Source organism: Leucoraja erinacea, chromosome 10 (assembly GCF_028641065.1).
Source record: "Leucoraja erinacea ecotype New England chromosome 10, Leri_hhj_1, whole genome shotgun sequence".
NCBI lineage: Eukaryota > Metazoa > Chordata > Chondrichthyes > Rajiformes > Rajidae > Leucoraja > Leucoraja erinaceus.
In genome coordinates, this window is record NC_073386.1 from 61,036,550 (window position 1) to 61,062,767 (window position 26,218).

A 26,218-nucleotide genomic window follows, 5' to 3' on the forward strand; every position below is an offset into this window, starting at 1 on the left:
TTGACTTGCTTTGACAAATTTCCCCCAAATAGCAGTATTTGTGTTTTTGTTGCAGCTGTTTTACACAACCCAGCAAATTTGGGGTTTAGTGCAGGTTTTACTTTGGAGTCACGTGAGTGACTACATGAAGAAGGCCGTCATCCCACTTGGCGCATCATTACGTTAACTCGCTTTGCGCAAACGAGTTGAGTGGCGGCAGCATTCGTGCTGTCCAGCGGTAAGTTTTAACCAACAAGGTAAGATTTTAAATTAATTTAAACATAACGGGCCAGAAGTACCTAGGCAAACCCAATTGGAGGGTTAGCCACTATATTCTCTCTCTCTCTCTGAGGAAGGGAGCACAAGGAGAAAGCCCGCAAACAAGTCAGGCCAGGAGGATTCCCTCCTTCATGGGTAACGTGTTTAAACATTCAAACCCACATGGAGCACCTGATGGAGAGGTGCTCCACAATGATATACTCCAAAGGAGGGAGTTATCAGCCCGGGTATTATGGAGAACCCGCAGGCAGCAGCATCTGTTTCAGGGCTGCACAAATGTCGTCTGCACCAAGGAGAGGAGCAGCCAGGGCCAGTTTCAGTCTGACCAAAAGCAAAGAACCTGACATAGGTCGGCTGGAGAGGCTATGTCAACGCAGGTATCCTCAAGGGCCTGCGGCAGCACCTGTTTCAGGGCAGCCTACGAATTCACTCTCTGTGGAGGGGAGTGAGAGTGGTCAGTAGGTAACTGATCTCGAATTTAGAGTATGAACATACTGAAGCACATGCAAATGGCCTCAAGAGACTCACAAACAAAAGGGTTTGCTACCGGAAGAGTTGGTCTCCAGCCGTTGGCAGAATACTCAGAAGGGGCCAGAGTTCTCACGCTACAAGTGCTGGCAAAAGGAACGGCGCTATCAGGGTGACATTGGAGGACAAAGTCCAGGTAATGAAACCAGCCGCCGAATCCGCTCTTCAGGGAAGACCAGAAGAAGGAAGCTAAAGCTGTCGGACTGATCAAGGTAACAACAATGAGCAAAGCTTCATCAGTACGCAACAACACACCCACACCTCCATAGGGGGTAAACGGTTTACTGAAGCCGGTGGTAGCTTGAAAGCTGGGCACGGGAATATGACCAAAGTCGTCTTTCAAGGCAGATTCAGAGTTATGGCCAGAATTGTCTTCAATGCAGGCTTAGTATGATGAGGGTTCAGACCTAGACCCAAGCAGGGGTCAGGAGAAGATGGAATCCACCTACCAGTCCTTGTCCCTTATCAAGGAGAGAAAAGGAACCCGCATCAGCGGCCTTTGAGCTTACCACAAGACCACCGGTAGCCATGGAGGTAGGTGGGTCTGAGTTTACTGAAACAAAGGATTGTGGACCAGTTACATGTTGGTAATCTTACTCTTGTGTTTTTGTTCAAAATGTCATGAAAAACAACATGAGTTTCAGATCTGGTTTAAAAAAAACAAAACAGATAGTAACATGTGATTACTTTTACTGCACACATACAGAGGTTCCAAGCAGACTTGGAATTGGGACCGGAGTTGTCTTTGAGGCAAGCCTAGTATTATGGACAGGATTGCCTTTCAGGATTGGTGACAGATGGAGGATGTCACTTCATCCAGGTTTAACTCTTATGTGCAGTACAGATTTTCAGAATAGTAAATTTTGTTATGGTCTAACAACTGTTTTATAGGAGCTATATGGAAAAGGTATCAAAGGGTATTTTATTGGTCACATTCACATACACCTAGGTGTAGTGAAGTGAAATGCTTCTTGCCATTTTGCCGCACATAAAGAAGGAATACAGACATAACATTAATAAGAGTTTTAAACATAAAGAACATCCCCCCACAATGGTTCCCATTATGAGGGAAGGCACAAAGTCCAGTCCCCAACCCCAGTTCACCCATAGTCGGGCCCATTGAGGCCTCCACAGTTGCCTCCACGGAGGCCCGATGTTCCAGGCCGTTCTCGCCGGGTGATGTTGCTCTGGCGTCGGGAGAGTCCTCTCAGCGGCTTGGGAACCCTGGAATGGTCGCTTCCGTACTGGAGGCCGCGGCTTCCAAAGCCAACAAGGCCGCGCCGGTTGGAGCTCCACAACTGGCGATCTCATCTAGAGATCCCAGGCTCCCGGTGTAAAGTCAGCACCGCCGCCCGCAGCTGGTTGCTCCACAGTCCCGCAGCTCCGCGATGTTTTCCTCAGCGATCTTCAGCTCACCGGAGCTCCAGCGCGGCGACCCGGGCAAGGCATCACCCGCACCGCGATAGCGCTCCAGCCGAGGTTCTGGGCGGTCCCCAACAGGAAACGCCACTCCATGCCCGCTGGTGGGCTGTGAGGACGGGTCGAAGCTGCAGCCCGGACAAAAACTGCCTCTCTGACCAGGTAGGGACACTGAAAGGTAGTTTCCCCCTTCCCCCCCACATAAAAAAGTCTAGATATCCAAACAAAACACTTAACTAACTAAAATAAAAAATAAAAAGATGAAAAGACAGACAGCTGCTGGCTGGGCAGCCGTGCACAGACAGCGCCCCCTACTGTACTCAATGCATCATGCATGCATCAATCTCAAAGATGCATGCTATGCAGTTTCCCATTCATTGGAATCACCAGGGATATTTGAAATTTACCTGGATGGTGCAATAATAATAGTAAAAGCTTTGCAAAATAGGCTAACTACAGTTCCCAGGTTTATTTACCAAATTTCCAAACGGAGCTTGGGCTGCTCAGAGCTCAAGAACATTAGTTATCATTTATCTGGAATGATGTTAAACGCTGGGTTATGCTAAAAATTAACTGTTATAGGCCCAAACTATATTTGAAGAATCAGGGTCCCACACATCCAGTTAAATTTAAGTTGATACCAATCAGAGCTAATGATTATTGGGATCAGCATTTAACAATCAACTAACAAGTTGATGTGAAAGCCTTGGAGTAAGAGATGCAATTAACAGAAGCCTGTAACAACCTCGTTGGTTATTAAGCAGCTTTCTATTCATCAAGATGTAGTTGACAATATAGCAGCTGTGTATCAGCGGTACAAATTGGGCTTTGCATTACCTGAAGTTAAAACATGCAAAGAATTAACCTCTCTAGTACCATATAGGTCATTACTAATAAATAGAGCCAGGATGTTTAGGCGCTAAAAATCTATAAAATAGGCAGGCAAAAAGGCATAATAAAATTACAAAAAGGCACGAAAAAGGCATTTATTGACAAAAAAGGCATAAAAACGCAATTATTTCCATGACCAAAATATGGTTAAAAATGATAATATAAAGGTATACTACATTAAATTACCAAAGTTGCCTGGTTGCACATAACTACGAGCATTTTATCAAATTATCTGGTGTTAAACTATGCCGTCTGTCAGACAGAATATGCTTCAGTTGTGAAAAACTTCTTTCTACCCCAGCTAAGGTCACTGGTACATACCTGAAACAAGCTACAAACTCTACATTCATGTTGATATCTTGTGCATTACAACTACCTTTGGGAACTTTAGCTATGTTTTATTTCTTCAAGATCTTTGTTAGCTAAAATCACTCTCTCACATTTTCCTTGTATGTCTTTCCCTACATCGCCAGAAACTTTAAGTAAAAGGCACAGCAAGTGAAGATGTAAACAACTGAGCAATAGTTGTGCTCTTTGACTTCTACAATACTTCTGATGTCTAAGTAAAATGGTTGACCTGCCTCCAGTGTACCGATGACCACATTGGCAACATTCCTCCCTACAGCATCAATTGTCTAGTCTATTGAGATCCATATTTTGTTGCGTGCAACTTTGTCTCTAATTTTCTGCACAACAATGTTGAAGTATCTGTCAACATAATGTTTCTATAATGATGACTCGCTCGGTATATGTTCTTCTGTGTATTTCTCTAAAAAAAAACTCTGAGAGATTTGTTTTCCAATTTCCACAGTGCAATTCCAGCATCAATGAATGCTTTGCCCAGATCACTTGAAAACTCAGATTTGCGACTGGAGCCAGCAGTAAATGTTGTGGGGAGACAAGCTTGCGTGTTTCCTACCTTCAGTTTCTCTGCCGCCGACTTGTGTTTAGCTGTCTGTACATGCTGGGGGACAAAATATTTCTTCTCATGATTCACTGCTTTCTCACATGCTTTGCAAAACAGCAAACAGTTGTCTGTAGAAAATATATCACTCCCGTACACTCTCACCAAATCGTTCAGTTTTTTACAAGGCATTGACTCGACTTTAGACATTTTGACGCTTGCAGGGTAGATCCTACAGGAGCAGGGATGCAGACCTCTATAGGCAGGCCAAGTACAAGCTGAGAAGAGGAATCAGAGCTGCCAAGGAAAGGTACTCTGAGAAGTTGAAGAGCAAGTTCTCAGCAAATGACTCTTCTTCAGTGTGGAATGACTTGCAAGAAATCACAAGCTACAAGAGGAAAAACCCCCCGCTCCTTGGACAATTGTCAGCTGACCAATGACCTGAATGAGTTCTACTGCAGGTGCGATAAACAGAAACTTAACCCTGGTATCCCCCACAACCCATCCCCAACCAACACTGCACACCTATTCACAGCCTGACTCCAGTTTGAACAGACTAGATCCTTCCCCACCTACTCCTCCCCAATTACCACTTCACACCTACTTAAAGCATGACTCCAGTCTGCAAAGACTGGACCCTTTCCCACGCACCCCTCTCCAATCACCACTTCACAAACACTTACAGCTGGGTTTCGCCCCGTAGTGAAAATTTTCTTGTAGGTTACGTTAAAATAGCCAAAAAAAGGCTGATTTAGGCACTCATGAAAAATACTATCTTCCTGAAATCATCAAAAAAGGCATGAAAAGGCGCTTATGGCATTTATGGCAAAATCCTGGCTCGACTAATAAACCTATGCTATTCTCAGCTGAAACTACCGAAATCATGATGGTGGCAGTATTCAGCATTGCTCCAGTATTTTTGGTCAGGTATACTTAGTATTACAAATTGATGCTAGTGCTCAAAGATGAGAAGTATGGTATGCCATCTCCAGTTACGGAGGCGGATGCGGGTTGCATAAGTTACCAATTTTCAGTAATTGGTATCAACTACTTATAACTCGGTGCATTCTATATGTTAAAGGTTATTGTAAGAATGTGCGCAATCTGCATGCTCAACTCCAAGTTGATACACTATGGGGGTGGCATGTGTTAGTCACATAGGTGCTATGAAGATAAATATCCTGTGATATTTACCTAATCTTATTTTGAAACTACTGTGTCATGTGAAATCTATGAAACACAGGATGGATGTTGGACTATAAAGTATATAATGTCATTTTGGCTCGATGGAACATTGAATATCGATATATTTACATACAGGCTTATTTACCAGCTGTAAAACATGTGGCATACAGTGGCAAAAGATACATTATCGCCACTTGGTGGAGGAATTATTGCATGTGTGTTTTCTCCATTCTGCCTCATCAGTGGGGTTTTGCAATTTATCCAGCAAGACACCGCTTCAGGCCTCAATCTGCCTGACTGACATACGCAGCCATGGTTCCCGCTAATATAGGGAATTATATAGAACCTATATAGTTATTCAAAGCATAAAACTTGCTGGTACAGCCTGTGACTCGGGAGACCAGCATCCGCATGATACATCAAGTCATTGACTTGAAGACTCCGAGACGATTTCTGCGCCGCGGGTTGTCAGACAAATCCGTGGAGTGCTCACTGCACAATGCAGGATAGCACCAAAAGAGGCAGGACATCTCCACTTCAACAGATGGGAAATGGTTTTAGCAGAATAAACATGGTACATGCTATACAGCATGAATAACTGATGTCCTAGAGTTCATTTTCATATGAGTCTTTGACAATTCTCAGTTACAGTGCCATTAAACGGTGCAGACGTGCTTCTCATCATATTTGCGGCAGCAAGTGGAACCCATTCTGTCGGGTCTCACCCTCTGATATCCAGAATTATATAGGATATCTTAACACAGGTTCTCCCAGGCCCAGTAACATGGGAGTATGGGACATGATGTAATATTAACATTACTTCAGCAGGGGGCTCCAGCCACATCTTTATCTCAAGCCGGCTCTCAAAAGGTAATAATCCTCATTGCACTGGCCTCAGTGCAACGGGTCCAGTCACAACATACGAATGGACAGGGTGGTTACATATGTTAATAACATAATATATTATGTTTTGATCTAAGAAACCAGAGCTAAGCAGGCGTGAGGTACATACAGCTTCATGGCATACCCAATGGACCTTCTGGAATGTGAGGTTACACATTCACAATAATATGTCTAGATCACTTAGAGCCTTAAGGCTCCAAACGAAACAATATTTTATGGAAGAAATATATAGATATGAATTTGATAAGTTTAGTTCTACCATCTTCAGGTGGTAAAACGGGAGTTTGGCGAATGCCGGCGTCAATACTAATATTTTGACATGCACTCCACCGGGGCAGCTACCACATCAGCTCATAGGATAATGTATGTTTCCTTTGGACCACATCCTAGCAGCTGCAGGATGGTCAAACGTACATACTTTACCAACTTTTAATACAACCCGTTGCCAAATCGGGGGTATTTGCCAACTCCATTTTTTGACTCTGTTAATAGTTTCCTCTGGATGAAAGGAGTCGCTATTAATTTCATTGGATTCAGATTCAATTTCGTTGGATGATCAAGCATCAGCATAACAAACCAAGTCATGTCTGAATGCATGAATCTTTTTTCACTCACCCTTGGTCACTTCATGCAGTGTGTTAGGCATGGATTCAGTTCTGGCGTGAAATCACAGATCTTTGAAATCTTCACGTAGTCACTCACGTGACTCTGAAGTAAAATAGTCAGATTAAACGAGAACTTACCAGTTTGAAGTTTGATCTTGATTTTATGAGGAGTTACGATGAATGATTACGTGCCCACCGCTCCCACCCTCATATTATCAAGGTCATACGGTAATTCCAGTTCTCAAAATCTTACTATGTTCATGGTCAACTACTTGTTTCTGTGATTCCATATCGCTGCTTTGAAGTATGACGCGCCAAGTGGGATGACTGCCTTCTTCACGTAATCCCTCATCGTACTATCGGATTATACTCATTGGATTATACCCGAGATAGACGCAAAATGCTGGAGGAACTCAGCGGGATGGGCAGTATATCTGGAGAAAAAGGGATGGGTGACGTTTTGGAAACCTTCTTCAGTGTGATGAGGGGAAGAGAGAGGGAAAATTGCTTAATTGTCTGACTATGTTGCCTGTCGGACAGAGCATAAAACACAGAACAATGTTCGTCTCAGGAACGGGCCCTTCGACCCATGTCATAGGAGCAGAATTAGGCCATTCAGCCCATCGGGTCTGCTCTGCCATTCAGACCCGGCTGATCTATCTTTCCGTCTCAACCTCAATCTCCTGCCTTTTCCCCACAGTCAAGCTCTCAAGGTCAAGTATGTCTTATTGTGATATGTCCCGAAACGGAACAATGAAATTCTTACAACAGGTATGTAAACATAGTACCCTGTAAAATCCGTAACCAACAACTACAAAAGCTCAGTATACAGTGTATATGGATATAAAAATCTAGGTGAACAATAATAGTGTAAAGTCAGAAACATTGTCCCCAAGTCTATGTAGTTCAGAGCTTATTTGGAGGTTGTAGTGTTTAATAGACTGATGGCTGTAGGGGAGAGGCTGCTTCTGAACCTGGACGTTACAATTATCAGTCGCAGCTGTTTTTCTACATTTAAATATACCCAATGACCTGGTCTCAGCCATCTGTGGCAATGAATTCCACAGATTGACCATCCTCAGAGTGCAGATGATGTAGCTGAGAAGGAAGTTCTTTAGCCAGAACTTGGTGAATCTGTGGAATTCATTGCCACTGACGATGATAGAGGCCAAGTCACTGGGTATTTTATCTCCATTATTTTAAAAATGGAGATTGATAAGTTTAGTTCAGAGATACAGCATGGAAACTGGCCATTTGGCCCACTGAGTTTGTGCCGACCAGTGATCACCCATAAACTAGTTCTACCCTACACACCAGGAACAATTTACAGAAGACAATTAGCCTACAAACTTGTACATCTTTGGGATGTGGGAGGTAACTGGAGCACTCGGAGAAAACCCATGTGATCACAGGGAGAACGTGCAAACTCCGTACAAACAGCACCCGTAGTCAGGATCGAACCCGGGTCTTTGGCGCAGTAAGACGTCAACTCTACCGCTGTGCCGCCCCTGGTTCTTGATTAGGAAGGACAGCAATAGTTATGGGGAAAAGGCAGGAGAATGGGGTTGAGAGCGAAAAATCGATCAGCCATGATCGAATGGCGAAGTACTCGATGGGCCGAATGGCCTAATTCTGTTCCTGTCATGATGCCAAGTTCATCTAATCTCTACCCACACGTGATCCATTTCTCTCCATTCCCTGCACTTGCAAAAGCCTATCTAAAAGCCTCTTAAACACCACCATTGTATGTAAAACCCTGGCAATTATTGACTTACCCTAGTGGCAGGCAGTCTGAGTGAAATTTGAGCTGATTCCAACTTCCTACACAGCCGTATTGGAAAGTTGCTTGAACGGAAGTTACAAGATACATTATAATACCATTCAGGACAGGGTGTCTGGGAGTTTGGTCGGTTGTTCAGAAATACTAAACCATTCACAGGGACGATTCTTTGCTAATGTTCCTTTGTCCTCGTTGCTCAAGCATCAAGAGTGTTTAATTGTCGAATGTGTCGACTATGGAAGCACGACATTCTTGCTTGCAGCAGCATAACAGGCCTGTAAACACAATGCACAGAGTTTAGTTTGGAGATACAGTGCAGAACAGGCCCTTTGGTCCATCGAGTCCGCATCAACCTGCAATCCCCACACATTAACACTATCCCACTCACACTAGGGACAATTTTACATTGACACCAAGCCAATTAACCTACAAACTTGTACATCTTTGGAGTGAGGGAGGAAACTGAAGATCTTGGAGAAAACCCACGCAGTCACAGGGAGAACGTACAAACTCAGTGCAGACAAGCACCCATAGTCAGGATCGAACCTGGGTCTTTGGTACCGTAATGCAGTAGCTTTATGCCACTGTGCCGCCCTACATAAAAATTATCAAAGAATTCAATTAATTATAACACAAAAAGCTGAAGTTCAGGGTTCAACTAAAGAATATGTCCACAGACATTCATAGCAGTGACATTAGTGTTCAGGAGTCTGGTGGTTGTTGGGAAAAAGCTGTCCTTGAACCTACGATAGATACAAAATGCTGGAGTTACTCAGCAGGACAGGCAGCATCTCTGAAGAGGAGGATTAGGTGATGTTTCGGGTCGAGACACTTCTTCAGACTGATGTCAGGGGAGAGGGAGATACATAAATAATGAAGTGTAAGGTGCAAAAACAGGACAAAGGGGATGAAGTACAAGGACAATGTAGAATAGATCATTGTTAGCTGGGAAAAGGTAACAACAGAGCAAACAGAGATAAAATGTAGTTCGAGACAGTCAGACTGGTCGGAGAAGTGGGAAGGGGGAGGGATGGAGAAAGAGGGGAACCAATAAACAATAGACAATAGATAATAGGTGCAGGAGTAGGCTATGTGGCCCTTCCAGCCAGCTCCGCCATTCAATGTGGTCATGGCTGATCATCCCCAATATTCCGTTCCTGCCTTCTCCCCATATCCCCTGATATTTAAGAGCTCCATCTAGCTCTCTCCTGAAAGCATCCAGAGAACCTGCCTCTGAGGCGGAGAATTCCACAGACTCAAAACTCCCTGTGCGAAAAAGTGTCTCCTCGTCTCCGTTCTAAATGGCTTACTCCTTATTCTTAAACTGTGGCCCCTGGTTCTGGACTCCCCCAACATCAGGAACATGTTTCCTGCCTCTAGCGTGTCCAAACCCTAAACAATCTTATATGTTTCAATGAGATGCCCTCTCATCCTTCTAAACTCCAGAGTGTATAAGCGCAGCTGCTCCATTCTCTCAGCATATGACAGTCAGCCGTCCCGGGAATTAACCTTGTAAACCTACGCTGCACTCCCTCAATAGCAAGAATGTCCTTCCTCAAATTAGGGGACAAAAATTGCACACAATACTCCAGGTGTGGTCTCACAACTGTACAACTGCAGAAGGACCTCTTTGCTCCTATATTCGATTCCTCTTGTTATAAAGGCCAACATGCCATTCACTCTACTTCACTGTACCTGCATGCTTACTTTCATAGATTGATGAACAAGGACCCCCACATCCCGTTGTACTTCCCCTTTTCCCAACTTGACTTGGATAGTAATCTACCTTCCTGTTTTTGCTACCAATGTGGATAACCTCACATTTATCCGCATTAAACTTCATCTGCCATGCATCTGCCCACTCCCCCAACCTGTCCAAGTCACCCTGCATTCTCATAGCATCCTCCTCACAGTTCATACTGCCACCCAGCTTTGTGTCATCTGCAAATTTGCTAATGTTACTTTGAATCCCTTCATCCAAATCATTGATGTATATTGTAAATAGCTGCGGTCCCAGCACCGAGCCTTGCGGTACCCCACTAGTCACTGCCTGCCATTCTGAAAGGGACCCGTTAATCCCTACACTTTGTTTCCTTAGGGTTACGAAGTTAGAGAAGTCAATGTTCATACTGCTGAGTGACCTAAAATGTCACCTATTCCTTCTCTCCAAAGATGCTCCCTGTCCCGTTGAGTTACTCCAGCATTTTGTGTCTATCTTCGGTTTAAACCAACATCTGCAATTCTTTCCTTCACTGTTCTTGAACCTGGTGCTTGTGGTTTTCAGACTCCTGTACTTTCTTGCCGATGGGCTGAATGGCCTATTTCTGCTCTGACCATTTATGAATTTACTCTGCGTAAAAGACACTGCATTCACATTATCCATTCCTCTCATGATCTTATACACATGCTGTGGAAGAAATTAATTTAGAGGGAAATTAAAGGGAACTGAAAATCGGAAACTTTGCAAGTTTGCTTCAAGAGATTTTATTGCTTGATATCATGAGGGGGTTGGCGATGGTTAACATCTCATCAGGTCTCTGACTTTGCAGCAGAATTAGCCGACAGTTATACTGTGCAGTAAACAACTTCTGTTTTTTGTTAGATACAACTATATGAAAATATACCATCTACTACTCATGGGTAGCAATTATTTCATTAGATTTGTGGACCTGTCCCACTTAGAGGATTTTTTAGGCAACTACAGGCGACAAGTTTGTCCCCACATGTTCACTGGTGGTCGCCGGGAGTCGTCTCCTCAGTTGTGCAAAAAATTGTAGCGTCTTTCTGGTTGACGCTAAATTTTCAACATGTTGACATTTTTTTGGAGATAGTGTATTTGACGCCAATGAGCGTAGCTTGACTTCTCCTGATGTGGGCGTTGTCGTAGGTTGTTGCCAGGATGACGTAGGTTGTTGCCGTTTTTCGACAACCTGCTATGACTATGACAGTCATCGGCAGTTGCCTAAAAAATCACCAAGTGGGACAGGCCCATTAATATACTTTTTTCTTATGTCAATCTTATTCAACAACAGATGGTTAATACAAGTCATCTTGACATTATTCTATCTCACCTTTTAGTCACACCGTGCCACCATCCCCTGTCCGAGCCAAGCATAAGCCCCCCATTTACTGCAACGTATCTATATTACTAGTGGTACAGGAAGATGGTGGTCTACTGTAACACATTGCTGAGAGAAACAAGCTTCCTTATCTTCATCTACTATTTCATGTTTACATTTACCATCCACCCTTCAATACATTCCTAGATAAGAGGTAAACCATCTAATCTTACTTTGCCGATTCCCACAAACCTCTTCTACACCAGGTCAACGAGAGATGCCAATTGACAGAGGTGGACCATTATTCCTCATCCCGGGACTCCAAAAAACAAATAATGGGTCACTGTTAGTTTGTCGAGCTTATTCAACTAGGGGGAAACTTTTTCCTGGTACCCAGGATTAAGGGGGCGCATACATAATGTCAGTCTGAAGAAGGATCTCGACCAGAAACATCGCCCATTCCTTCTCTCCAGAGATGCTGCCTGACCCGCTGAGTTACTCCAGCATTTTGTATCTACCTATATAATGCCGTGTTACATGAGGATTTCATAGTTCGCTTGAGTAGTTTACACCCCAGTGGTATGAACATAGACTTCTCTGGCTTCAGATAGCCCTTGCATTCCCTCTCCATCCCCTCCCCCTTCCCAGTTCTCCCACTAGTCTTACTGTCTCCACCTACATTCTTTCTTTGTCCCGCCCAATCCCCTGACTTCAGTCGAAACGTTGTCAATTCCTTCTCTCCATAACTCACCCGCTGAGTTACTCCAGCATTTTATGTCTACCCTTGATTTTACCTTAATTAAGTAAGAAAGGATATTAATATTTTCTTCCACACATGCATTCCTAGGAAACCTCATACTGTAGAAAATTACATTGGAAAAATGGTTGTGTCAATGGGGAAAAGTGGAAGACACTCGTCAGGAGTGTAATGGAATACTCATCCCATGTTATGCTGTAAATCAACGGGTCAGGCAGTATCTCTGGAGAACATGGATAGATGACGTTTCACAGAGTGCTGGGGTAACTCAGTAGGTCAGGCAGCATCTTTGGAGAATATGGATCGGTGAGGTTTTGTGTCGGGACTCTTCTTCAGACTGATTTGGCAGCGGGGTGGGGGGGATGAATTCTGGCAGAGAGGAGAGGCAGGAACAAGCCTGACAGGTAAGAGGTGAAATAAGTAGGAAGGAACTGCAGATGTTGGTTTATACCGAAGATAGACACAATGTGCTGGTGTAACTCAGCAGGACAGACAGCATCATTTGACAGAAGGAATAGGTGACGTTTTGGGTCGAGTCCCTTCGGCAGACAGAAAGAGGTGAACACTAGTGAGGGAGGGGTTGATAGGCAGATCATTGGACAAAGATGATACAAAGGCAAAAGGTGTGAGATAAAATGAATGAAGTTGCACTTTGTGAAGCTATAGGAACGAATGTAGGCAGAAGAGGTGAAATAGGAACAAATCCAGGTGGGACAAAGGGCAAGGGAGGGGGGGACATGGTAAGAAGGTGGGGGGTGGGGGGGGGGGGTTAGTTACCTAAAATTGGTAAGCTGCCCAAGTGAAATATGAGGTGATGATCCTCCAGTTTGTGTGTGGATTCCAATGGGAATGGAGGAGGCCCAGGACAGGAAGGGAATGGGAAGTGGAATTAGGCTTATTCACAACCGGGAGACCCAGTACAGGGCTGCCAACATTGGGTGAAAGTTGGGAGTGAGAAATTGCGAGAGACCAAGCCCGAGGGAGCATAGCGACCGGGGGGGGGGGGGGGGGATGCGGTATGAGGTGGGAGTAGGGTTTTCCCCTCCCATTGGTATGGACCTTTTGCATTTTTCAGCTTGAAATTGTGCAATATGGTGCATACTGTAGCGAGTCTTTTAACTTACACTTGAATGCAATATATATGCTTTAAATTGGATTGGAGTGTTTTTGAAAGGGGGGAGGCTGAGCGATCACTGATCACTGGCCTTGGGGGTACCCAGTGAGGGAGTAATACAGACGAGTGGGGAGAGGGTGTGGAAGAAGCGTGTGTCCCCCTCCCAGGGTAGGAACGTTTAGAAATTTGATGTATTAAAATAATGTTTTTGTGCATTGTAGAAGTATGATTTCAATGTTTTTTGTATGAAGTATTCTTAAGAGGTAACTTTTTAAGGGGTAACTTTATCCACACAAAGGGTGATGAGTGTATGGAACAAACTGCCAGAGGAGGTAGTTGAGGCAGGGACCATCCCAACATTTAAGAAAAAGTTGGACTGATACATGGATAGGACAGGTTTGGAGGTATGGACCACAAGCAGGTAGCGTAGCTGGGACATGTTGGCGGGTGTGGGCAAGTTGCGCCGAAGGGCCTGTTTTCACACTGTATCACTCTATGACTACATTATACCTCCACCATGCATGAATGCTTCAAAATCAAGTGATCGAGATTTATTGCCATATACTCAAGCATAGAAACATAGAAAATAGGTGCAGGAATAGGCCATTCGTCCCTTCGAGCCAGCACTGCCATTCAATATGATCATGGCTATACATCTCAAATCAGTACCTCTTTCCTGTTTTTTCCCCATATCCCTTGATGTTGTTAGCCCCATGAACTAAATGTAACTCTCTCTTGAAAACATCCAGTGAATTGGCCTGCACTGCCTTGTGGCAGAGAATTCCACAGATTCACAACTTTCTGGGTGTAGAAAGTTTGTCCTCATCTCAGTCCTAACTGCCCCCTCCCCCCCTTTATTCTTAAACTGTGACCCCTGGTTCTGAACTCCCCCAACATCGTGAACATTTTTCCTGCAGTTACAGTAAGTGAAGATCTATCAGGCAAGCAGGATGCTTTCACCAACCACCCCCATTTGAAGTCCACTAACTTCCACCGTTTCTACCCAGTGCTTGGTCCTTACTTCCAGCAGCCACTGGTTGTCTTCCAGGATGCGCCGATCTGCAGCCTGATCCATGCCGGTCACCTGGGCGAATTCGGCACAGAGACTCTAACGGCAGCGGCGCAACACTTCTGACGCCTTGCACTGATGCTACTCGATGGCCGGAGCTGCAGTGAGCGACTCACCAGCCCGGCAAACACTCGTCAGCTCCGCTCCGCTCCTCGTCCACATCTGTCTCCGTCGCTGCTTCTGCTTCCAACACCCGCGGCCCATGCAGTTGATATGAGTTTTTTAATTTTCGTTGATCACAGAATTTCTCACGAGAGAAATTTGTGATCAACGTGAGCATTTGGCGAAATGCGTGATTCTCACGCTCAATGCATGGGAGTTGGCAGCCCAGCCTCTCTCTCTCTCCCCTCTCTCTCTCCCCCTCTCTCTCTACCCATCTCTCTCTCCCCTTCTCTCTCCATCTCTCCCCCCATCTCTCCTCTCTCTGTCCCCCTCTCTCTTTCCTCTCTCTCCCACTCTCCCTCCCCGCTCTCGCCACCTCTCTTTCTCTCTCCTCTCTCTCCCACCTCACTCTCATCCCTCTCACTCTCCCCACCTCTCTTTTCCGCTCTCTCTCCTCTCAACCCCCCTTTCTCTCCCCCTCTATCTCTCCCCTCCACCTCTCTTCCCCCTCTCTCTCCCGCTCTCTCTCCTCTCACCCTCTCTCTCCCTGTCTCCCCCCTCTCACTCCCCTTCCCTCTCTTCTCTCTCCCTTTCTCTCCCCCTCTCTCGCTCTCCTCTCTCTCCCTCCCTCTCTCCCCCTCACCTCACTCTCCCCCCGCTCTCTCGCCCCCCCTCTCTCTCCTCTCTCTCTCCCCCCTCCTCTCTCTCCCTCTCTCCCCCTTTTCCCCTGACTCTCTCTCTCCCTCTCTTTCCCCTAACTTTCCCTCCCTCTCTTTCCCCTAACTCTCTCTCCCTCTCTCTACCTAACCCCTCTTTCTTCTCTCTCTCTCTCCCCCGCTCTCCCTCTCCTCTCTCCCCTCGCTTCCTCCCTCTCTCTCTTTCTCCCTCCCTATCTCTCTCTCTCTTTCTCTCTTTCTCTCTCTCTCTGTCTCTCCCTCTTTCCCCTCTCTCTCTCTCTCTCCCCTCTCCTCTCTTCTCCTTCCTCTCTCTCTCTCCTTCCTCTCTCTCTCTCTCTCTCTCTCTCTCTCTCTCTCTCTCTCTCTCCCTCTCTCTCCCCCATTTCTCCCTCCCACATCACTCTCACCCTTGCTCTCTCCCCCCTCTCTCTTTCTCCTCTGTCTCTATCTCTTCTTTCTCTTTGCCCCACCATCTCTCTCTCTCTCTTTCTCCCGTTCCCTCTCTCCCTCATCCCCCTCTCTTTTACCACCCCTCTCCCTCCCATTCTCTCCTGCCCTCTCCTCCCTCTCCACCCCCTCTCTCACTTCCCCCCTCACATCTCACTCCCCCCCTCTCTCTCCCTATCTCTCTCCCCTCTCTCTCCTCTCACCCCTCTCTCTCTCTCCCCCCTGTCTTCTTCCCCTCTCTCCACCTCCCTTTGAGAGTCTGTCCCTTCGGCACAAAGACTGTCATGGCACTGGTGCAACGCTTCCGACGCCTCCAACTCCTCTGATGGCTCGGGACTCTTGCACTGCTCCAAGGCTGGAGCTACAGCGAGCGAATCGCCAGCCCCGCAAACACTCGGCAGCCCTGACTCCCCGCATCTGTATCCACCCGCTGCTTCCATACCTCCCTCAGCCCCGGCTCTCCAACACCCGCGGACCATGCAGTTTATCTGAGTTTTGAAATGTTCGTTGATCACAGAATTTCTCACCACAGCGTGTGAAATTTCTGATCAGCGTGAGGGCGTGAGAGTTCATTCACTTGCGTGGTTCTCACGCTCAAAGCGTGAGAGTTGGCAGCCCTGCCAGTCAACGTGGTGGTGGTGATTGAAGGTGGATACAGAAAGCTGTAGTAACTCAGCGGGAAAGGCAGCATAAAAACATAGAAACATAGAAAATAGGTGCAGGAGTAGGCCATTCGGCCCTTCGAGCCTGAACCGCCATTCAATATTTGTCCAAATCCTTAATAATCATATGTTTCAATAAGATCTCCTCACATCCTTCTAAATTCTAGAATATACAAGCCCAGCCGCTCCATTCTCTCAGCATATGACAATCCCGCCATCCCGGGAATTAACCTTGTAAACCTACGCTGCACTCCCTCAATAGCAAGATCTTCATTTCAACCACTTTCTTCCTCTTGGTTCTTGCAACACCTTCGTATCTTTCCATTTCAGTGTACATTTGGAAACATCCGCTTGCAGCATTCCACTTTTCCATAGACACCGCCCAATATTTGAAGTAACGACTAACGTCTATGAAGTGGAAATCCCCCTTGGATCGCAGCCTGCTCTAATGGTTTCTGGTTCAAACTGATCACAGTACAGTACAGAAACGTTGTCTATACTCTGGGAAATGCAGTCAATACTCTGGGAAATGCAGTCTGCAGCAAGAAGTCTAATACATTGTGCAAAACACAAAGTGCCGGAGGAACTCAGCGGGTCAGGTAGACTTGGGTCGATGGAGGGAGATGGACGCACAATGTTTTGGGTCAGAAATCTCCTTTAGACCCGAAAAGTCAATACTCAATGGCACATTATTTGTTACATGTGCATCCACACAGTGAGATCCTGCACATGTAACAAATAAAGTACCATTGACTGTTGACTTTTCGGTCTAAAGGAGATTTCTGACCCAAAACATCTTGCGTCCATCTCCCTCCAATGTTGCATGTATTTCTGACTGTAGAAAGTCTTTTGGACTTTTACTTCTTATTATTACTTAATCTAAAATAAGAATGCTGCTTCAACAAAACAGGAATTTCACCATACCTTACTCTGAAAGTATCGTAGGGTGTGGCAAACAGGGAAGTAAAATCAAACTTGGATTGGTTCTTTAGAAAATGAGATGTTGCTGGGAGACTTGACAGAAGTATATTTAATGTATTCATACCTGAGAGACATAGACATGGTTGACAGTTACATAGAAAATAAGTGCAGGAGTAGGCCATCCGGCCCTTCGAGCCTGCACCGCCATTCAATATGGTCATGGCTGATCATCCAACTCAGTATCCTGTTCCTGCCTTCTCTCCATACCCCCTGATCCCTTTAGCCACAAGGGCCAAATCTATCTCCCTCTGAAATATAGCCAATGAACTGGCCTCAACTACCTACTGCGGCAGAGAATTGCAGAGATTCACCACTCTCTGTGTGAAAAAAGTTTTCCTCATCTCGGTCCTAAAAGATTTCCCCCTTATCCTTAAACTGTGACCCCTTGTTCTGGACTTCCCCAACATCGGAAACAATCTTCCTGCATCTAGCCTGTCCAACCCCTTAAGAATTTTGTAAGTTTCTATAAGATCCCCCTCAATCTTCTAAATTCTAGCGAGTCTATCCAGTCTTTCTTCATATGAAAGTCCTGATATCCCAGGAATCAGTCTGGTGAACCTTCTCTGTACTCCCTCTATGGCAAGAATGTCTTTCCTCAAATTAGGAGACCAAAACTGTACGCAATACTCCAGGTGTGGTCTCGCCAAGACCCTGTACAACTGCAGTAGAACCTCCCTGCTCCTAAACTCAAATCCTTTTGCTATGAATGCTAACGTACCATTCGCCTCTCTGCATACCAGCATCTCTGGAGAGAAGGAACGGGTGACGTTTCAGGTTTAGGCTAGGGTTGCCAACTGTCCCGGATTAGCCGGGACATCCCGTATATTGGGCTAAATTGGTTTGTCCCATACGGTACTGCCCTTGCCCCGTATTTGACTAATACTACTCGGGTCGAGGGGACTGTAAGGTCGGAGCGCCACGTCCGGCCCCGCCTCACCCGTCCAGACATAGTGCAGCCCATGGAGTGCAGCAGCAGCGCCTCGCCCGTGGCCCCGTCGGTCGGCAGCCCGGCCAGCTGTCTGACCTTCGGACCTTCGCTTACCGCCGACACCACCACCCCTCCTTCTCATGGCCGATCATCGGATCATGAGTTGGATGGGGTGCCGGACTTTGCGAGCGACGTCACCCGGGCCAAAACTCCTCAGCTGTCCCACCGGCTGGGCTTTGTGTGTAGTCCAGCACCCGGGCCAACTCATCATTCACCCAGCCACGGCCGTGTCAGTCAATGAATTGTCGTCGGGAATTTGTCCCATATTTTGACCTTTTGTCCCTTATTTGGGAGTGAGAAAGTTGGCGACCCTAGTCGAGACCCTTCTTCAGATTGGGGAGTCAGGGGTGGTGCGGTACGAGAGGAGGTGGTGCTGGTGGATTTTCCCTCTGCCTCAGGCAGGGCCAAAGATCCTAGAGGAGCAAGGTAGACCATTGCTCCGAAATCCAATGGATGGCGTGTAGTACGTGACGGAACGTCACGGCCGCCATTTCTTAATGCGACACGCGACTTCTGGTATGTGGCCTGCGGGCCATATTGTGGAGACCAATCCCTTACAAGAACAAAACCAAAAACGTACAGAAGTGTTAACATTGTCTTTATTATTGTGGTAAGTAAAGACCTATTAAAAATAAGTCTAATAACTTTCTTACCGCATCCGGTAGGCGGCGCGACTCTCGTCAGCAGCGGCCTCTGCAGCCTGTCAGCGTTTTTATTATTTTTTGTCTATGTTTATATGTAGTTTTTGTTATTTTTTGTTGGGGTGTGTGTGTGGGGGGGGGGGGGGGGAGGGAGGGGGAAACTTTTAAATCTCTCCCTGCACTGGAGACCCGACCTTTTCTTGTCGGGTCTCAGTTGTCGTTGGGGCTGCAATGAGGAGCGGCCTCCAACAGAAGAAGCCGGGGACTCTGGTGCCGACTCACCTCACCGTCGCGGAGCTGGCCGAGTCCGGAGCGGGTGGAGCGGTGGTGGAGCGCTGCTGCTGCTGCCACTGCTGCTGCTGATGCGGAGGCTGCAACTGCGGGTCTGCGGACGGCGGCACCGGGAGCCCGCGGGTCCCTGGAGGGAGACCGCTTTTCAAGGCTCCTGCAACGGCGACTTCTCCCGCCCGAGTTGCGGGGTCGAAGAGCTCCTGGAGCGGGGCCTGACATCACCGCCCCGCGCGGCTTGGAATGGCCGCGGGACTCTGCGAGCGCACGCCGGGGGCTCCAACATCAAGACCCGGTGTGCGACCTCGCACCACCCGGCGTGGCTTTAATGGCCGCGGGACAATCGCCATCGCCAACCGGGGGCTTTGACTTTGACTCTGACATCGGGCGGGGGGGGGAAAGAGTGCAGTGGAGAGATAAGTTTTTTTTGGCCTTCCATCACAGCAATGTGATGGATGTTTATGTAAAATGTAAATTATGTTGTGTCTGGGGTCTATTTGTTTGTAATGTATGGCTGCAGAAACGGCATTTCGTTTGGACCTCAAGGGGTCCAAATGACAATTAAATTGACCATTGACTATTGACTATTTCTAATGTACCGACAAACCTAGTTTCCCAATGGCTGTTGATGGGAGAACAGAAAATAACATTTTCACCACAGAATATCGACTGAAAATAATAAAAATATTTTCTCACCTTTCTTTTTTATTGGGGAACCTAAAGAATGACAGGTCGGGTCGTTTAGATTTCGAGGAGTGGTCAATCTTGCTCCTCTATAATCTTTGGGCGGGGCTGAGGAGTCCTCCCGGAGCCAGGGGGCGGCAGTAAGAGTGGAGATGGGGGTGTGTTGCATCCTCCCGGCCACCAGGGGGCGGGGCAGTAGGAGTGGAGATGGGGTGTGTGATGCATCCTCCCGCCACCAGGGGGCGCGGCGGCGGGAATGGAGATGGAGGTGTGATGGATCCTCCCGGCCACCAGGCGGCGCGGCGGCGGGAGTGGAGATGGAGGTGTGATGGATCCTCCCGGCCACCAGGGGGCGGGGCAGTAGGAGTGGAGATGGAGGTGTGATGGATCCTCCCGGCCACCAGGGGGCGCGGCGGCGGGAATGAAGATGGGGGTGTGATGGATCCTCCCGGCACCAGGGGGCGCTCCGGGCCGCTGGAGGAGCCGGGCAGAGGCGGGGAGGAGGAGGAGGAGGGAAGATGGCGACTCAAGTCAGCGAACTGGAGGCGGCGAAGAAAACCCTGACGGAGGCGCTGGGGGAGAACATGAAGCAGTGAGTGGCGGCGGGAGGGGGAGGGTCGGAGCCACTGGGTTGTCATGTGATCACTGGCGAGGGCCTGGATGGGGAGTAAGGGGGAGAAGGGAGAGGGAGGAGAAGGGGGAGGGGGAGTAAGGGGAGGATGAAGGGAGAGGGTGGGGGAAGTGGAGGCGGAGGCAGGAAGGGGTAGTGGGAGTGAGGAGTGAGAGGGAGGGGTGAAGGGAACACATGGGTGAGGGAGTAGGGTTGAATGGGAGGGGAGGGGGAGAGGGGTTAGGAGAAGGGAGGTGAAAGAAGGGAGGAGGGCTGAAGGGGAGGGTGGGAATGGGTTGGGGAAGTGTGGATGGTGGTGGAAAAGGGTTGGTGGGAGAGGGAGGAGTAAGGTTGGGAGGGGTATATAGCAGGAGGGAAGGGGGTCAGAAAGAGGTGGAAAGGGGATAGAAGGAGCTAAGAAGGCATAGGAGTGGAGGGCATGAAAGGATGGAATAGGTTGGTGTGGAAGAGGAAGGAGTTGCCGGGCAAACGGTGGAGGGGGTAGACAGAGGGCCGAAGGAGGAAAGAGGGATGGAAGGAGACGGGTTGGAGTGAGGGATAGGGACTGAGAGGGGTAGATGGAGAGGAACAGGTATGGGCTAAAGATGTTAAAGGGAGTGGGGTTAGAGCGAGGAAGCGGCAGTGGGAGGGGTAGAGAGGGGGTGTCAGTGTCGTGGGTTCTGAGGTGGCTGATGAGGCCACTAACTGATCCCCGGGTAGGGTTGTTGGGTAGTTTGTCGGCTGGTGTTTGTGATCTGCAAAGGGACCAAGGTTGTGCACACCATCCCGGCTGCTTCTCGATTTGGAGAGGCCGTTGGCCAGAGGTTCCCAGGACTCAGTGGCATGGGAATGTTGGATTGCTTCAAAGACCCTTTGAGAACATCCATGAATCTTTGCTTTGTAATTGTCTACCGTGTTAGAACTCACAATAGATGTTTGAGAGTTGGAGGGATGGCAGGCTGGTTTGTGTGATAAACTGTGCTGTGATCATAACTCTGCAATTTCTTGGTAACCCCAAGACCTATTGAAATTAAAGAAAAAAAACTAACTCTTGTCATAAAATTCCCTTTCCAATTGCTGCAAAGTTTTAATAACCCACCAAGTCACCTTCCCAACCATAACCTCTGGCATTTTCCCTCCATCCAATAGCTGCCCTCACTATTGATAACGGTGGATCAGTTGCAAAGGCTCAATTAGTAATCTGGTTCTTAATTCCTCTATCCTGGGAAATAAGCACTGTGTATTCACCCTATTCCCTTCACTTTTTATGCACCTCTATAAGAAACTTGATCTTGATACTGATACTGATACTGATCTTGACCATCTCCACTTCAGCACCATTGATACAGACTAGAGAGTGTACTGCACTCTACTTCCTGAAGTTGACCACCAGCTTCATTTTGCTGACATGGAGGGAGAGGTTGTGTGTCGGAAGGAACTGCAGATGCTGGTTAAACCGCAGATAGACACAAAAAGCTGGAGTATCTCAACCGGTCAGGCAGCATCTCTGGAGAAAAGGAATAGTGACGTTTCGGGTCGGGTCTCGACCTTTTTGTGTCTATCTTGAGGGAGAGGTTGTTAGCTTGACACTACACTACCAAGCCCTGTATCTCCATCTTGTCTACTCCGCCATTAAAGTATGGCTGATCTATCTTTCCCTCTCAACCACCTTCTCCTTAAGGAAATCTTTTAGGACTGAGATGAGAAAAACATGTTTTACACAGAGTGGTGAATCTCTGGAATTCTCTGCCACAGAATGTAGTTGAGGCCAGTTCATTGGCTATATTTAAGATGGCGTTAGATGTGGCCCTTGGGGCTAAAGGGATCAGGGGGTATGGAGAGAAGGCAGGTACAGGATACTGAGTTGGATGATCAGCCATGATCATATTGAATGGTGGTGCAGGCTCGAAGGGCCGAATGGCCTACTCCTGCACCTATTTTCTATGTTTCCTGCCTTTTCCTCATAACCCCTGACACCCGTAATATTCAAGCACCTATGAATCTCCACCTTAAAAATATCCATTGATTTGGCCTCCACAGCCGTCTGTGGCTATAAATAAGCGAGTTCGGTATACCGAACAACACAAGGAATCATGGGATTTGTCAAAGGTCGACGCTATAAATAAAAATCGAACAAAGCGCTGTAGATTCTGTGAGTATAACTCCAGGGCGGAAAACCCTCAGACCCACAGCCAGCGGCAACTCCAGCCCAACCCCGCTCCTGCTCTAGAGGAACATGCTCCCCTATTGGCCGCTAAGGCGACATGTGCCAGTTCGCCCACGGCCTGGCAGAGCTGCGCTCTCTCAGCCGCCACCCCAAGTACAAGGCGGAGCCGTGCTGCACCTTGCATACCACTGGCTTCTGTCCCGCTGCCAATTCATCCACAAATCCGAGGAGGAGCGAGGGCCCCGACCTCGCCTGCGCCAGAGCGCCAGCCTGGGCTCAGCCTCCTCCGGCCCTGCACTTGAGTGGGCTGCGCTGCAGGCGGCCTTCAGCCCCGACCTGGAGTTAGAGCTGGCCCGGACTCTGGGCTTGGCTGGGCAAGGGAGGGGAAGGAGGTTGCTGCTGCCGCCAGCACCACAATCACCAACAGCTCCAACGGGTGCCCAGTCTGCCCATCCACAGACTCTCTCTCCGACCAGGATGACTCGAGCAGTAGCGGCTCTGAGTCGCCCGTCTTCGAGCAGGGCTGGAAGTTGCCCATCTTCAGCAGGATCTCGGTGTCGGACTGAGGGGTGAGGGGTGGAGGTGGAGGGCTGCCGGCCAACCCGGCGGGACAGGCAGAGCCGAGCTGGAGCCAGCGGCTGCAGCACCGGCTTCAAGTCCAGGGCCACCCCGGGCACATCCTGGCAGGGACTGGACACCAGGGAGGGGGTGGGGACAGCCCAAAAGCAACTCAACAGTATCCACAGCCAACCCCGACTACGGACGAAACGCAAGCCTGCACACAATGCAGCACCACCATTGCCAAGACTGTTTTATTGCGAGTGACCTATGACCTGGGAATGCGCAGTTGGAAAAACAAACTCGCTTATTCCACAGATTCTCTGGCACACTTGCAACATTGTAGATATGGTTAAAGCTGACAATAGCTGCACAAAGTTTAGTGTGTGGACACATAATTTGTTAATGAAATGCAAAATGAATTCCCTATTAACAAAGTTGCCTCAAAAATGCTTTTAATTGCATCAGTGACTTCAGTTCATGGTGGTCAAATTAATAGCAGAGACATGACGTTGTTCCGATGGAAGAAAATGAGACACATCCGAAACAAGGAGAACAACTACCTTATTTCCCGGCAGCAGAGATCTCTGGCTTTGATTAGGTTGCCACGTGAATATGCTGAAAGCAGCAGCAAGGGCTTCTATTGACCTAATTAACTAAAATTCTGATATTCATCTCGCAAATGCTTTAAGCAACAACATTATTGTGGGGGGATAATCCCAAGGCTTGCGTACAGGGGTCAGATGTCGTGGGACTTTGTGCAAGCCAAGGACATAGCAATGTTACAAAATTTTGAGATTTAAAAAATCAAGTCTGCAATTTATCTCATCTGATAAAGCATAAAAAGAAGTTTAATTTGACACCTAATTCACTTTCATATCTTCAGTATTAAAAATGTTATGGCCATTTTCATATTCGGAAATTAGCATTTTGTTCCCGATTGCTTTTCCATTGACTTAACACAAAAGCTGTAATCGAGGACAGTCAAAAGCCCTTAAAAATTAAGAGAACTGAATGAAATTTTCAGTTATTATCGATTGAAGCATTCTGAAACAAATATAAAACATCTTACTTGGATGACCTGAAATTAAAGCATATAATTAGTTAATTACCTAATTGTAGCTAATTACAAAATTGACCGTTGTGACGGAAATAGTAAAAACTGCCTTGAAAATTCAAAAATGTGATATTCTCAAGATCAGAACTTTAATATTATTGTATAATAAGTCTGTAACAGATAAGTAAATAATTTACAATTTCTAGCAATAAACCAAGTCTTTATGGAGAAGATCAGTTGCTAGCTGGTACATTGGCATATCATCATCAGTAGCATCATCGTACTCCTCAGATTGTAACCAATAGGCAACTCTGTACACCTTGTTTTTCCTCAACTCTTCAATTTTGGCATTGTAAACTACAAGTTTTTGCTCTTCAAACCATGCATGACATGCCTTTCTGCCCACTACTTTCCCATTAACAATGTCCTGTAGATTCCATTTCTTAAGAAAAGGATAATTTTTTTAAATAGCCTAAGTATCCAAATAACAAACTAATCCCATTCACATAAGAATTCACAATATAACATGATTTTTAAATCTCACTGTCATGAATTTATATCCCAGATGGAAGGAATTTAATGTTTAATTCCCATAAATTAATCTAGAAACATCCACCCAAAATATATTCAAATTATTGTTTTTTGCACAATACATGTGACTGAAACTGATGTGAATATTTAGTTTAAATATATTGATCATGGAGAGAGAGAGAATAACACAAAATATAGACAATTTAGACGGCTTATCTCCAAATAAAAAGGGCGTTTTAATCATCTCGCTTCTGGAATGTGATCGATTGGAACGTTGCATTTGCGGTGAATTTGAACCCCATATCGGCAGGAAAAACACTGCCGGTTCGTATGGGACCCAAATCACATTTTTGCTTATAGAGGATCGATTAAAGTCATCCCAAGAAGCAAGTTTATTGACAACTTACACTTTGTTTCGTCCCGTACTTGAGATCTGTCATGTTGTAGGCATTGAGGGCATTCAAAGTAACTTTTTATTTTAATCCAAATATTAAATTGTCCAGCGATTTAAAAAATATATATAGCGCGAAAGGGATGCGGATCGATTTTTCTGCAGCGGCTGGCAGCCCTAGGAAATCCGCCTCCAACAGGCAGGAGAAAATGGCATTTTAATCCCCCCCCCCCCCCCCCCCTCAAAGGCGCCAAAGTCACGCACACGGCCAGTGGCAGAACTGCAGCGCCGCTGAAGGTAAGTTTTGTAACATCGCTACAAGGACAATGTGGCTGGTTATTGCACAAATGGAACATGCATGATGCAGAAGCATGCAGTTGTGGCCTCAAGTCTAACACCATAAGGTACAGCACGGACTGCAGGGGAGAAGCTGGGAAGTCACCGAACTTGGCCCCGAATTGAGTCGTGGAGGAGGTAGCCACTGGTGACGACGGACACGAGGTGAGGGAACTGTGTATTGCCACCAGCGCTTTCAAGGCCGGCTGCAGGAGGCATCCTCTGGACACAGGCAGTCGGGCGAGGAGAGGGACGTCAGTTCACGGGCCGAGGCGGCCTGGGGCTTACCTGGATCGGGAGCCTCTCCAGTACATCGAGCGCATGCACCTGGATCGCTATTCAATCAGCAGTCTTGCACCTGCACAGTCGGAATCGACGCCACAGACTGGCGGTAAGGCCAAGCAGAAGTCGGACAGGCCCGAAGACTCGGACGAGTCGGGCTGTGAAGACTCACCGCCGGCATGAGCGACTGTGATCGCATATCCCGCATGGAGCGGTTGATGGAGCAGATGCTCCAATGTGACATGCTCCTGTATATAGAGTCTAGTCACCATGGGGTCCTAGGACGCCCATTGGTAGCACCTTATTGAGGGCTGCATAATGCATCTCCCTCGACAGAGGGGAGC

At 47.1% G+C, this 26,218-nt stretch overlaps 1 protein-coding gene across 2 annotated transcripts in view; it reads left to right on the top strand.

The window, feature by feature from the left end:
* Positions 1–20,407: 20,407 nt before the first annotated feature.
* tada1 (transcriptional adaptor 1) overlaps positions 20,408–26,218 on the top strand; it is a 48,494-nt gene continuing 42,683 nt past the window's right edge. For both annotated transcript variants that reach the window (XM_055642458.1, XM_055642457.1), the window contains exon 1: positions 20,408–20,534. In XM_055642458.1, coding sequence (XP_055498433.1) covers positions 20,461–20,534 — 74 coding nt within the window. In that variant the 5' untranslated portion in view covers positions 20,408–20,460. The remainder of the gene's footprint in view (positions 20,535–26,218) is intronic.